The 14612-nt window shown below is 38.2% G+C and overlaps 1 protein-coding gene and 1 pseudogene across 2 annotated transcripts in view; both read right to left on the bottom strand.

Moving 5' to 3' along the window:
- Positions 1 to 14612, bottom strand: part of Hdac8 (histone deacetylase 8) — a 274832-nt gene that overhangs the window by 202640 nt on the left and 57580 nt on the right. Inside the window, exon 5 of one of the 2 annotated variants that reach the window (XM_023707100.1) lies at positions 2429 to 2498. The exons of the other annotated variant lie outside the window; for it this stretch is intronic. Within the exon in view, the coding sequence (XP_023562868.1) occupies positions 2477 to 2498 (22 nt within the window). The 3' untranslated portion in view covers positions 2429 to 2476. Of the gene's footprint in view, positions 1 to 2428; positions 2499 to 14612 lie in introns of those variants that run through there. 2 annotated transcript variants of the gene reach the window in all.
- On the bottom strand, positions 4271 to 4835 carry LOC101572926 (annotated as a pseudogene).

Here is a 14612-nt window from a genome sequence, read left to right as displayed (position 1 = left end):
TGGCCAGCTCAGCCCACCAGGGGGCAGGGCTGGCTGGCATGTGGTGCTGGGGGATTGAACCGCAGTCCCTGTGCTTTGCTGAGCTTGTTCTAAGTAGGTGCTTTAGACCACTGAGCCATCTCACCAGCCCCTTAATATAATTTTTTTTTCAGAACTGGGGATTGAACTCAGGTCTTTGCACTTGCCAGGCAAGAGCTTATTCTACCGAGCCATCTCCCCAGCCCCTCTAGATCTTTAAATGTATATCGGTGGATAAACCTAAAGAAAATGTACTATACATCAGACTAGAATATTAGTCAGGCTTTAAAAAGACAAATCCTACCATTTTGGATAAAATAGATGAACCTAAATAACATTATACCCAGTAAAACAAAGGCAGACCCAGGAGGACAGGTACTACATCATACCAAGAGGACCAGAAAAGGATCAAATTCTTTGAAGCAGAGTAGAGTGTTGGTTGCCAGAGGCTGGGTGGTAATGGAGAAGTATTTGAATTTGTATCATTTAGGCAGTCTTGTTTATCAGCCACAAACTTAATCATCCAGCTAACTAGGTGATTTTTGAGGTACTGGGGATTGAGCCCTTTCCACTGAGATATATCTTCAGCCCTTCTTTATTTGTAAACAGGTCTACATTGCTTAAGTGCCCAGGGTGGGCTCAAACTTGCAATCTTTCTGCCTCAGCCTTCCAGAGTTCTAGGATTACAGATGCGCACCACTATGCCTCACTCCAGCTAAATAGTCTTGGTACGACTCTATCTATATCTGGTTTCTTTTTTCTTCCTTGTAATCTCTTCTACTCCTAATTCATGACTATTTCTTTTTTACCATTTCAACTTTGTAATGTTGATGAAATCAGTCTACTTTTTTGGTTTTGTTTTACCTCTTCACTTGACTGTCTATTTACCACTTTTTTGTCTTTGTTCCTTTTGCCATTTCCTGCATGTTTGGATGTAAGAAGTGTTTGGCTATTGAAATGGTCAACCATATTATATGCAGCTAAATTAGACAGAACTTAACAGGCAGTCAGACAGGGATAGGACTTTAAGGAAGTATGTTCAGAAGATGAAAACACATCAAAACTGTGGAGGCACATCTGAAGAAGGCAAGGCCTCAAGATAAGGTCACATGGCCAGATCTGCATATAGTACCTCCCTAAGAGATGAATGGAAATTTGAGATTATATTACAATTGATAACACCAAGTCCATTAGTCCAGGTATGCATCAGACTTCCTGGTGGGTGACCAAAACAACTAGGCCCATCCCTTCACAAAAATGTTCATGTTTTAGAAGATAATCCAAGGTTAACAAACGGACTATAACATATTTTTTTTGTCAGAAAGGCCTATAAATATGGGTGTATCAAACTCATTTAATTTTTAGAATATTTCTATTGATGAATTATTCATTTCAGTGTTTTGAGTTTTATTATATTAAACTATGAGTGCTTAACAGGAAAAAGTATCACAAAAACATTGTATTTTGAATGTTTATTGTTTATAAAAATTATAAACATTTCAACATTGACTATTTTTTGGTGTACAAAATCTAAAAAAAAAAGAAATTCCTATACAAACTGCGATGAAAATAGCAATAACACACTGCTAAAAAACTCCACTTCAATTATCACACCTAAGGTGTCTTCATATATGATGGCAACATGTTCCATTACGCATCGCTTACACAGACAGCACATGTGTTTCACTTTCCTGGCCTTTTTGTAGGACATAGTTGACATCTCGCTGGTCTTGCTGTTTTTTTTTTTTCCAGGAGGTTCTTACTATATTATGCAGTGTGTAGTTGACAGGAGCATAAAGTATCAATAAGATAAAGTGTTAAATTCTTAATAAACATCAACATTTTCACATCAGCTATGTACTTGCTTACAAAACCCAGGAGATAAAATCAGAAATAAAAACCTATGTGAACTACAATGTAAACACAAACAAAAGACTACCACAGAAATACTCTTTGCTTCAACTGTCACACCTAAGGCAGTCTTCACACACGACAATTGCATGTTCCATGCACATGTCTCATCTTCACTAACAGGCTTTCCTTGCTTATGTGGCAGGCCATTCTTTTTTTTTTCTACAGTTTTATTGATAAACAGATAGCAATGAGACAGTTTCAAATCAAATCGGAAGTACAGTTTCAACAAATAATACACTGCATATATTCTTCTTAGTGGTTAATTGCTGTACAAGATGCGGACTTGTGATCCTATTTACAAACACCATTAGAACAAATCATTCTATTCATTAAGACAATGCAACTATATATCTACCCCAACCACTTTGAATACACAGATACAGAATGGACATTCATCGGTGTACCCCATTTTTCCTAAGTTCCGTTATTGAATCTTATAGGTGTGTAAACTCAGCAAAATATTCTAAAAGAGTCCAGTAGCCCATAATAGCATTGGGTGGCAGGCCATTCTTGTCACCTCTCTTCTTGTTTCAGCAGGAGCTTCCTAGTGTGTTGTACAATGTGCACTTAGCAGAGAAATAAGATATCAGTAAAATAAAATATTAAATGTGTAATGAGTGCTTAAACTAGACATCAACATTTTTCACATCAGTGGAGTACTTGCTTATAAAACCTAAGAGATAACATCAGAAATAAAAACCTATGTGACCTACATTGAATATTTTAATAGAATATAATCTTTGCTTGAACTGTCACACTCCAGGTAATCTTCATACATGAAAATCGAATGTTCCATATATAAGTATCGCTTACACTGATAGCATGTATGCTTTGTTTTCCTGCCCTTTCTTATAGGGCACAGTTGACATCTTTTTGGTTTTTCTGTTGGCATAGTAGGTCTTTGGGATACTGCATCTGCCTGTTTACTTGTGAGCTCACCAGTGTGTTTCATAATTTTTTGTGCAGTTCCCTGGGCAGAAACATTTTGTTTTTCCTCTGGGGTAAGTGAGTTCCAGTTGCAATCCTTTAAGAAAATTTATCCATGGTATTTTGCACTTGTTCTTTTCTTTGTAAACTATCAAACTGCTTATGTCACACATGCTTAGGATCTAGTAAAACACAACCATGGGCCAATACTTTGTGTTTTGAGTAACATCATAATTGCTGCATAACTCATCAACAACATCTACTCTGCCTTTGGTTTTGTTGTAGAAACTTTTCATCTCAGGCTTCCTTTTTTTTTTCCGGTACCAGGGATTGAACTCAGGACCCTGTGCTTGCCAGGCAAGTGCTTATTCTACTGAGCTATTTCCCCAGCCCTTCAGGCTTCCATTTTGTTGGTGTTTCCCTATCAATATTTCCATCATGGTGCAATATTGACATCAGCAATACTACTTTGTTTTTCCCTGCCATATATGAGGTCAATGTAAATATTTCTGAAATCCAAAGATTGTACTATAGAATTCTCTGTTTTGAAACTGCAACATTTCATTTAGAATTTATGCTTTGTTCCTGTGTAAAGTTCCTGAGCTGGTCAACTTGTGTCCTGTTAGCAAACGTAACATCATCTGAAAACTGGTAAATCAATTCTTGAATGTCACATTCTGATTAGTTTGGAAGATGGGAGCAACAAGTCTGTTGCTTGAACTGTCACACTCCAGGTAATCTTCATACATGAAAAACGAATGTTCCATATATAAGTATCGCTTACACTGATAGCATGTATGCCACACCACTCTGCTGTTATGAAACAGTTGTTATGAAGCATCATTCAGTTTATTGCTATACAAACAAGGACTTGATGGCCAAGTTCTGGGATAAATGTCTGAATTGAAAACATAGTAAGTCTTTGCATCTAAAAGGGCATGCATTTTTATGCTGTAGTTTGATTCATTGCTTTTTGGTAAGTCTTCTATATTCCCGCAGTCACTGTGAGAAATTCCTGCTAACTACAGCAGATCTATGAATGATTTCAGTTCACTTAGTGAGGTGTCATAGTAGATACATTTTTGAATATGGATATTGGCGCATATAGAATGTTTTACTTGGTTTTCAGCCTTTATGTATTTCACAGAATCTTGTAGCATTTTGTCTGTTAAAATTTCTAACACTCAATGGCAGTGCTGGCAATCTGTCCAATACGTTTCACCCCTGCCAAGACCCTCACTATATTTTCAGACGCAATTCTAACATTGGATTATTCCATTTGGTTGTGTGACCATTTCCCAACATTATGACTAGTCAAATATGTACTCACATTGCTGTTTTCTTTGTCACCTGAATAAGGAGGTCTACATTCCTTGTGTCTGTGTCAGTTGATTTTTATTCCATTTCACTGTCATAGGAACTTAGACTCATGGCCAATGTCAAAGTCATCATCATCACCACCCACACCACTCTGTTATGAAGGCAGGTATCTACCATAATGGATCATCCTCATCATCCATGAATCAGTGATCTGATGATTCATGTTTTTTTAATGTGAAAAGCTCTTTATAACTCAATCCATAATTCTAAATAATCATCTTACATGTCAGTGAAAAAAATCACCAACTATTATGAAGGTAGGACAACTTACATCACAAAAGAACCAAAAAAAATAGAAAACATTTCATAAAAAAATACATTCTGACTATGAAAAGAATTGCTTCCTCGGTGTCTTTGCATCCTTCTCTTCTGTGTACTTATGTACAATACTTTGTTTCCTCTGATAAATGCATCCCCATACTTATTCTTCAGCTTCCATTAACATACTCTTTCATCTGCTCCAGGGCTATATTCATATAGCCATCCAGGCAAGCCAGGACCCCTCGGTAATCCACTCCTGAATTTAATTTGACCACAACTGGTCTTCTAATGGTTTGCTTTAAGAAGTGAATAGGGGCTTGCTTCTGCAGACTCATTGCAACAATCTTTAGAGGCAGGAAACCTGAGTCCTAATTCCAGCTCTGCTACTTAATTAGCTGTATGACTTGAGAAACTCATCACTTCACCTCTCATGGCCCCAGGCTCCTCATCTTGCAGCCGGGATGGAGAACCCTCCTCCAGACGCCCCATGAAGCCAGCCTCCACAGATGGTCACAGCGAAAACCGCTGATGATTCACTTTTGACCTCCTCTAAAACTTCCACATCTGGGTTTTATTACACCCTCTATGATGCCCAGGTAAATATATACCAAACCCGTTAGAGGACAATGTTGGTGAAAATCCTAGTTTAACAGTTTTACACATGTGCACACATCTTTCCTTCTGTTACACCAAGTGGGTAAGCACAAAGACTGCTTCCTATAGCCCTGAGGCCAAGGTACTGAGACACACATCCAGCTACTATTATGATAAAGTAAAAAACTGCAGAAAAAAAATAAGTGATGTGTTTTAGAACCCAGTGTTCTGCTCTTTGGGTTGATGTCAGCCATATGCCCTTTCTACCTGCCCTATTTCTCTACTAGATCAATATTACCTAAGCAGCGGTATTTATGTAATCTTATTGGTTGATTATAGTTTGACCCACATTGCACCTACCTACCTTTGTGACTTTGCTGTACAGCTTACCCCTAACAAGGGGCCTTGGTGGCAACCCACTTGGGACCCCTCCTGTCTTTCAGGAGCGACTCCTATTGCTCTATAAGCTTTTCCTACTTTTAACTTCTTTTGTCCTCTAGAATTCATTTGATTTCAGGGGACACAAGCCCAACACTTCTGACATCTAGCAGGTTGGGATTTACATTTCTCCTGTATCACCCAGAAGTCTTTTGGTAGCAACTTATATCCAGATTTCTCTTAAAGTAACCCACTAAACCTTAATCATTTCTTAAATCAGCTATTTGGATTTGAGATAAATAAGATTTAAAAATTCCCTCCAAAGGCAAGTAAATAATGGAGGGTAAAATTTTCATTAATTAACTTTGCAGTGGCCCTATCCTTTATAAACCCAACTGAGTTATAAACCTAGCACCTTCAGATTCAAAAATTTATAAGGAATATATGTAGAAAATGATTAGTTTAAGAAGGACCTAATTGTTAATAAAAACAAATTCATTAACCCTGTGACAAAGCTATAGAAAATGTTACCCAGGAAATAAAATAAATGTGACAGCAGCATAATTCTCCACAGTTCTCAACTCTTTCTGCACCATTTGGCATGATAAGCAGGAATGACTGAAGACAAATGAAGGCTTGTGGGAGTAGAAACAAGGTATTACAGTATTTTCCTGAAAGTGAATAAAAAAAAAAATATGAACCCAATATGGTAGAAAGTGCTAGAGGCCTTTTAAAGAAATGGGCCATATTTCCCTTTGCATAATTATTCCATCCAACATAAATGGATGAAAAATGTGCAAACAGTTCTGTTTACCACTAAACAGTTTACAACTTTAGATAGTTTATAAACAGAATTTAACATTTCTCCTACAGAAGCATGAGAGGTGAGTGGGTCCCCGAAAATCGTTATAAGATTAATTGGCAGGAGAATGAATTAAGTAGACAGGTCATAATGAACAAAGCTCATCTGTTGTTTCCCTTGGATGTGAAAGGTCTCCCTTTCCAGGCTCTGAGTTTCTTTTGTACATTTTTCTTAAATGACATAGCTAGAATTTTCCTTCTCTAAAATGTTTTTATTCAGTAAAATGTGGCTTAGCAAATCAAAGCCTTTACTTGGCTAGTGAACTTTTCTTTCATGCACTCTGCTTTTAGGGAGAGAAGCAAATAAAAAACCAAACAATTTTCTAAAACCCATTTCTGAGGTTGTCTAGATTTAGTCACTATCCTGTACCTCCAATTCTCTTACCCCTAGAATCTAGGGAGCAAAATCACTATGTAACTTTTAGTAAGAGTAGCCAAATTCAGTCAGGCCTAGTAGACTCTGGTAAGGCAGAAATACATAGGTACACTTTAAAAAGAGGAATGAGAACATAGATAAGACACCCAAAAGTCTGTTTCATGTAAATAGCCACTATACCAGATAATTTAACTAACTGGAACACTATATTCCCTGAAGATTCTGGTTAATAAAAATATCATTTTTTAATTTTCAATTCCCTAAAAATTCCCTCAATGGTTTAGACAGTACTGGGTAGAGGAATTATACGTACTTTTTTCTTTCACAAGAAAAATAACACTTTAGGTATCATTGGTGGAAATTGTATCTGCTCCACCTTCCTAAAGAAAATACAAAAGCACTGGCTAAGCAGTTTTCGTGGCCTTAACACACAGGTACCTGTATTTCTGTGCCTGATCCTGGCACACAAGGCCCATGTCTCAAGAGCCAAAGACCATGCATTTGCATTCCCCACCTATGTAGACAACCCAGTCAATTGGCTGGCTTTTATATTAGATATGGATAGGTGGAAATGCCATTGTATTCAGTGAACTCATTATAACCTCTGCAGAGTCAGAGAGGAAGAGACAGCTATCTTTAAAGATGCAGGGGATGAGCTGGCTATGTTGGTACATGCCTGTCATCCTAGCACTCTGGGAGGCTGGGGCAGGAGGATGACAAGTTTGAGCCTAGCCTGGGCAACTTAGCAATTTAGGAAAACCCTGTCTCAAAATACAAACAAAAAGATCTGGTGTTGTATCTCATTTTGAAGGCCCTGGGTTCAATCCCCATTGTTTGGGAAAAAAGGTAGGGGCTGTATTCATATTTATTTTGGCTTTGGTTGATGCAAATTTAGGATAATTTCTGAGAAAAAACCCCATAGATGCTCCTCAAATATCCTTTTGGCCATTGGACTACATCTCTCTACAAAGTTTGACCATATATTATCAACACTGTTCAAAATTTGTATTAAGGGCTGGGGAGATAGCTCAGTGGAATAAGCGCTTGCCTAGCAAGCACAAGGTCCTGAGTTTGATCCCTTGTACCACAAAAACAGTCAAGCGCTTATCCTACTGAGTCATCTCCCTGGCCCCCTGTACCACAAAAACAAACAAAATTTGTATTAAAACACCTAGGGATCTTGTTATGTTATACTCACATTAATTATAACACTAGGTAGATAGAATAGAGGTTGACTACCCCTATCCAAAATGCTTTGGACAATAAATGTTTCAGATTTCAGAGTTTTAATTTATTTTTATTTGGGAATATTTGCATAGACTTTTCCAGTTAAAAATCACTAATGCAAAAACTAAAATGCTCTGAAATCTGAAGTTTTTGAACATTCTGCCTATAATTTTTCTATAAATCACTAAAGTTTGAAAGCTTATTCATGGGGGCCTGCCCCTTAGCTCAGTTCTTTAACTGGCTGCTTCAACAAAGCAGTCAGGCTCAGGTTGCTGTGGTTCGAACCCTACAACACAAGACAGCCAGTCATGCCTTGAAGGCATTCAGAGCAAAAAAAAACAAAAAACAAAAAACAAAAAAAAAATAAATAAAATAAGTCAACTTTATGGAAACCGATTAGATTAACAATACCTGTTAGCATTGGTAGCACTACTGTACATAAAGAATTCAAATTACTCAATTAAATTTGTTTTTACACACATTGTGGAATGATGGTATAGTATTAAGATATTTGAAAATATTTTTATGTTTGATAGAAGCTTATAAGAACATATTTTTCTTATATTTCTAATCCTCCTATTAGCAAAGCTTGAATGTCATGGGGATTTACTGCAGAGGTTCTGTATCTAGAAATTTAAAACGATGTTTTCCTTTTGTAATTGCATCTTTTCTCAACCTCCTGTGTGCAGGGCCCTGTGTTTTTCCTGGAAGATGGAAAATCTGCTGTCTCACTGAATGATGCCTTGATGTGGGCAAAGGTGAATCCATTCTCACCTTTAGGAACAGGAATACGACTCAATCCATTTTGAAAGAAGATTTTTCTCTATGCTTGAATTTTTTAAAGAACTTTTGCGAGTTAGTATCACCTTAATGTTTGTTGTCCAATAGCTAAAGTTGGGAGGAATCTTGAGAATTGGACAACATGGAGAGCAGCAGTTAATTTTATCCAGTGAGTTTAAAAATAAAATATTTATATAATTTAAAAAAAAAACACTTCTGAAAGCTTATTCATAATACTGTTAGGCTTCTATTCTCAACATCTTTTGCTTATAGACTGTGTCTTCCCAGCAAAATTGTATTTCTGTTTTGTGGAGGAGGAAATTTCATGAGTTGTTCCTTGTATTTATTGGGAGGTATCATGCCAAAAGCAGAAAGTTAAGGGATCTTTCTTGGTACTGAGAGAACTGGCTGAATAAGGCTTGGAATCTTTTTGGCCACCATAACAGAAGAAGCCCTGAAATGGAATGTTACCATTAGTCGCCAACTAGTACCATATCATCTTAGTCTCAGGCACCCTGCCCAAGGGGACTACTGAATGCAGTCAACCTGCAGTAGCTGTTGAAAATTCATTCTATGCTCTGCTTTTTAGGGTTGTGGACAACCACAGATGTCCCAGATCCTACCCTTAGGGCATTTACAATTACATTGACTCCAGCTTAAAGACAAGGCTAATATACATCAGATGTGCATGAGTATGTGTTCAATTCCATGATCTACACCAGTGGTGGTGAACCTATAGTGTGCATGCGAGGGCTGTTTAAAAACTGAAAAGGTTCACCATCGCTGGTATAGACTATACTTGTCCTAGCCTTTTACTGCTCTGCCCTCACCAGGAAACTCTTCTAAGAGGCTCAGGGGACTTGTCTCAGGTACTCTCATTAGCTCCTTGTAAAGCAGGGGAAGAAAAGTCCACTTTTTTATACAAGTGCGAAACAAAAATGATTTACATTGATTGGATGTTACAGAGCCTCTAGCAGCTCTCTACTCACACTGTCCACTTCATGCTCACACATTTGACAATGCTCATTAGACTTTCCTACAGCATTACTCTGACAATATCATTGCCCTTCTTAAGAGTCCCTCAATGTGTCTTTTATCACCATATGCAATGCCCTTCATGATTTTACCTCTGCCTACTTCTCGAGAAATATTTCTCACTATTTCTCTCTCAATAACTAAAAAACATTTTTTAATACCAGAGACTGAGCCCAGGGCTTTGCACTGACCTCTATCTCCAGCCCTTTTTGTTTTTTTTAATTTTGAGACAAGGTCTTCCTAAGTTGCCCAGGCTGGGTGGGACTTTTGATCCTTCTGTCTCAGCTGAGCACCACTGCACATGGCTAAATACTCAAGTTCAACCACACTGAACTTATCTCTGCACCCTAAATGTTAAAGGGTGCCTCAGCACCTTTGTACATACATAATATTGGATCTGTAGAATAACTTACATCTCTTCGGACAACCTCCTATACATCCTTCAAGATTCATAGTAGTTCTCAAACTAGTTTACAGTGATTACTTACTATCTCCTCCACTAGAATATAAACTGTTTGGGAAGAATCAGTGAATTTCTTCACTTTTATACCTCAAGTAACTAGCCCAGCCCAGTGCTTTGGCACCTAGCAGACTTTGAAATAATTTTTAAAAATTTATTTACTTTTATTTTTTAAAGACAGTACAAAATAGAATTAAAACAGAAAAATTACAAGTGACATAGAATTTCACTTAACAAAGTAATATGAATTTCATAGTATTTGTTGGAATGCATAGTGTTGTTTTCCAACCAGTTATTCATATTACCAGATATATGCATGTAAAACTGGAAGAAAGAAGTATATAAGAAATTAAGAAGAAAATAAGTATAAACAATTGAAAAAATGAGACAAAAAATTATATATTATCTTTTACTTTCCATAGACCAGCAGAAATCCATAGTACAGTTGTCCAAACCATCCTTTTTATATACTACCTCTTTCTCAACTTCCTCTCTTGTCTTCCTCAACTCAGTATCTCTTTCATTTTGAGTAAGTTAATTCTCTTTTCCCATCATGTTTCATTTTCTCTTTAGTTCTCACACTAAGTAGACAATATGATGTTTGCACATGGGGGTCTCTTTTATTTCCTTAAGAATATGGTCTCTAGTTGCATCCATTAACTGATAAAAACATCAAAGTCTCCTGTCTTATAGCTGAATAATACTCCATTGTGTAAAAATAGCACATCTTCTTTATCCATTCCTCAGTTGACGGGCATCTGGGTTTTTTCCCCCCCAGGATTTAGCTATGACAAATTATGCTTCTATAAACATGGGTACACATATATTTCTGTGGTATGAAGTTTTCAGTTCTGGAAAAATACCCAGGAGGGGAATAGCTGAAGGCTTGAATGGGATCTCCAATTCTAGTTTTTGAAGGACTCACCACTCTGATTTCCATAGTGGTTGTACCAGTCTGCACTCCCACCAACAGTGGACAAGGGTTCCTTTTTCTTCACAGCCACTCCAGCATTTGTTATTGGCTGAATTTCTTGATGTCAGCCATTTTTTCTGGGGTGAGATGGAATCTCAGTGTAGTTTTAATTTGCATTTCTTTAATGACCAATGATGTTGAACATTTTTTCATATATTTACTTACCATTTATATTTCTTCCTCTGAGAAGTATACATTCCTCTCATGCCCATTTTTTGATTGGGTCTTCAAATTTGGGGGGGGCAGGTCTGTTTTTTGTTTTTGTTTTTTTTCAAATTCTTTATATGTTCTAGACAGGCCTTTGTCAGAGGGAGAGTTGGCTATCATTTTTCTCACTTCGTGCATTTTCTTGTCTTTTTCTTTCTATAGTTATGGGGAGCTAAGGGGTCCTAAATCCAGCCATGGTGATGGCTATCTGGAACAAAGGCCTTGACTTAGGGCCAAACCTGGATTTTATTCAGTCATGAAGGAGTGGCTTGAGGATGAATGACTGAGAATTGCAGGAAGTAGATGAGTACTGTGAGCTGGGCTAGGTAGGAGGCCTTCATTTACCTCTATCATATATAGAGAGGATACACAGAAAAAGTAACTTGCATTATACTATTGAGATAGTATCTAATTTTCTTTTTACTCTGTTGAAAATTTGTTTTGAAATGCAGAAACTTTTTTTTAATGAAACTTTTTAAAAAGATGAGATCCCAGTTGTCGATTCTTTGGAGTATTTCCCATGCAGTTTTGGTTTTTGTTCATAAGCTCTCTACCTACCCCATATGCCTTTAGGATTTCTAACTACATTTTACTCCAGAAGATTTAGTATTTGTTTTAATATTTAAATCTTTGAACCATTTTGACTGTAGCTTTGTGCATGGTGATAGGCATGGGTCTAGTTTTAGCCTTCAGAATGTGGAAAGCCAGTTTTTCCAGTACCATTTATTAAAGAGGCTATCTTTCTTTCAGTGAGCACATCTGGCTCATTTAGCAAAGAAAATGTGGCTGAGTGTGGTTGCAATTGTGTTTGCATCTCCTAATCTGTTCCATTTATCCTCAGGTCTGTCTCTATACCAATACTATGCTGATTTCATCACAGTAGTTTTATAGTATAATTTCAGGTCTGAGATTATGATACCTCCTGCCTTTCCTTTGTTTCTCAGGATTGCTTATGATATTCTGGATCTCTTCTCATTACAAATGTATTTGAAGAAGTTTTATTGAGCTTTGTGAGGTATACTAATGGTATTTTAATTCGGATTGCATTGAATCTGTATAACAATTTTGACAGTATGGCCATTTTCATAATGTTGGAGTGGAGTTTTTTGGGTCTTCCAAATGAAGTATCATGTCATCTGCAAATAATGATAACTTCACTTCTTCTTTTCCAATCCTTATTCCATTTATTTCTCTCTCTTGTCTAATTGCTCTGGCTAATATTTCCAGAACTATATTGAATAGGAGTGAAGACAGTAGACATCCATGTCTTGTTCCTGATTTTTTAAATGATAATTAGATGGCTAGATTTTATTTTTTTATTTTTATTTTTTTGCGGAACCGGGGATTGAACTCAGGCCCTTGTGCTTGCCAGGGAAGCACTTATTCCACTGAGCCATCTCCCTGGCCCTTGTTCCTGATTTTATTCTATTTTATTTTTTTGTATTTAGTACAAGGTTTACAGGGTCTCACTACACAGATTGGACTCCTAGTGATCCTCCTGTTTTCAGCCTCCCAAGGCTGGGATTATAGGAGCATGCCACCATGCCCAGTCTCAGTCACTGTCTCAGTGCATCCCAGGGGCAGAGCTGGCACGGCATGCCAGGGATCGAACCCCAGTCCTTACATCTGCCTAAGCAGGCTCTTTAATCCACTGAGCTATCTGGCCAGCCCTTTGTTACTGGTTTTAAAGTGAAGGCCTTCAGGTTTTGCCCATTTAGTATGATGTTGGCTGTTGGTTTCACATAGATGGCTTTTATCAGGTTGAGATATAGACCATCTATTCCGATTCTCTGTGGGGTTCATATCATGAATGTATGTTGGGCTTTGTCAAAAGCTTTTACTGCATCTATTGAGAGGATCATATGGTTTTTGTTCCTGATTTTTTTTTCCAGAACCAGGAATTGAACTCAGGCCCTTGTCCTTGCCAGGCAAGCACTTATTCTACTGAGCCATCTCCCCGGCCCCCTGTTCTTGGTTCTATTGATGCGGTGTGTTACATTTATGGATTTGTGTATGTTCAACCATCTCTGCATTCCTGGAATGAATCCCACTTGGTCAGGATGTATAATCTTCTTGACGATTTGTTGTATTCTGTTTGCTCATATTTTATTGAGGACTTTTGCATCTATATGCATTAGAGAGATTGGTCTTAAGTTCTCTTTTTTCACTGGATCTTCCTCTGGTTTTGGAAAGAATGAGTAATATTTGCCTCCAGGAATGAGTGTGGGAGAATTGCTTCCCTTTCAATTTCATGGAAGAGTTTGAGAAAAGTTGGCATTAAATCTTCTCTAGAGCGCAGGCCCGGCGGTGAGTGAGATGACCGGGGCCGCGGGATCCTGAACAGACCCAGAGCGCAGGCTGGCGAGTGAGTGAGACGACCCAGAGTGCAGGCCCGGCGAGTGAGTGAGATGACCCGGGGCCCTGTGGGATCCTGAATAGACCCAGAGCGCAGGCCCGGCCAGTGAGTGAGACGACCCATTGTCCTTCGGATCCTGAACAGACCCAGAGCACAGGCCCGACGAGTGAGTGAGAAGACCGGGGCCGTGGGATCCTGAATAGACCCAGAGCGCAGGCCTGGCGAGTGAGTGAGACTACCCGGGCCCGCGGATCCTCATTCGACCCAGGCTGTAGGCCCAGCAGGGAACCCGAACCCTTCAGCAGAACTCCCTGCAAAGAGGCTAGAAGCAAGACCCACCCAGCTGATTCAGGAGCAGAACATCTTGCCAGAGAGACACAAAGGGTTCAACTCTAACGCCTGCAGCAGAAAGAAGTGGAGCACAGCAGCCAGATCCAAGCAACACCCACCTGGAGGAATCTGAACTTCGTAGATCCAGACCTGGTGCTAAGGTAATAACTCTATCCAAGCTCTTCACCAAACGTCAGAAGATAGTGGTATGCAAAATGACAAAGAGAAGGAACAAAATGCAGTCTCACGCCCCAAGTCCACCTAGTACAACTGCAGAAGACACTAGCACTAAGGAAATTGGAAATCACGCTCCAGATATCTCTGAAATAATAGCGTTGACAGTAAAGAATCAACTGCAGAAAGGTATAGAAGAAATCAGTTCAGAAATAATTTCGGAACTAAAAAATGTAGTGGTAACTATAATCAAAGAAGTACTAAGTGCTTCTAAAGAATACACCGATAAAAAAATAGAGGAGAATATAAAAATGATTGAACTCCTGAATAAACAATTTAGGAAAGAAATAGAATGTATGAA

The sequence above is a fragment of the Octodon degus genome, unplaced genomic scaffold, assembly GCF_000260255.1.
Source record: "Octodon degus isolate 3935 unplaced genomic scaffold, OctDeg1.0 scaffold00280, whole genome shotgun sequence".
NCBI classification, from domain to species: Eukaryota; Metazoa; Chordata; class Mammalia; order Rodentia; family Octodontidae; genus Octodon; species Octodon degus.
This window is presented reverse-complemented; position numbering and strand designations above follow the sequence as displayed.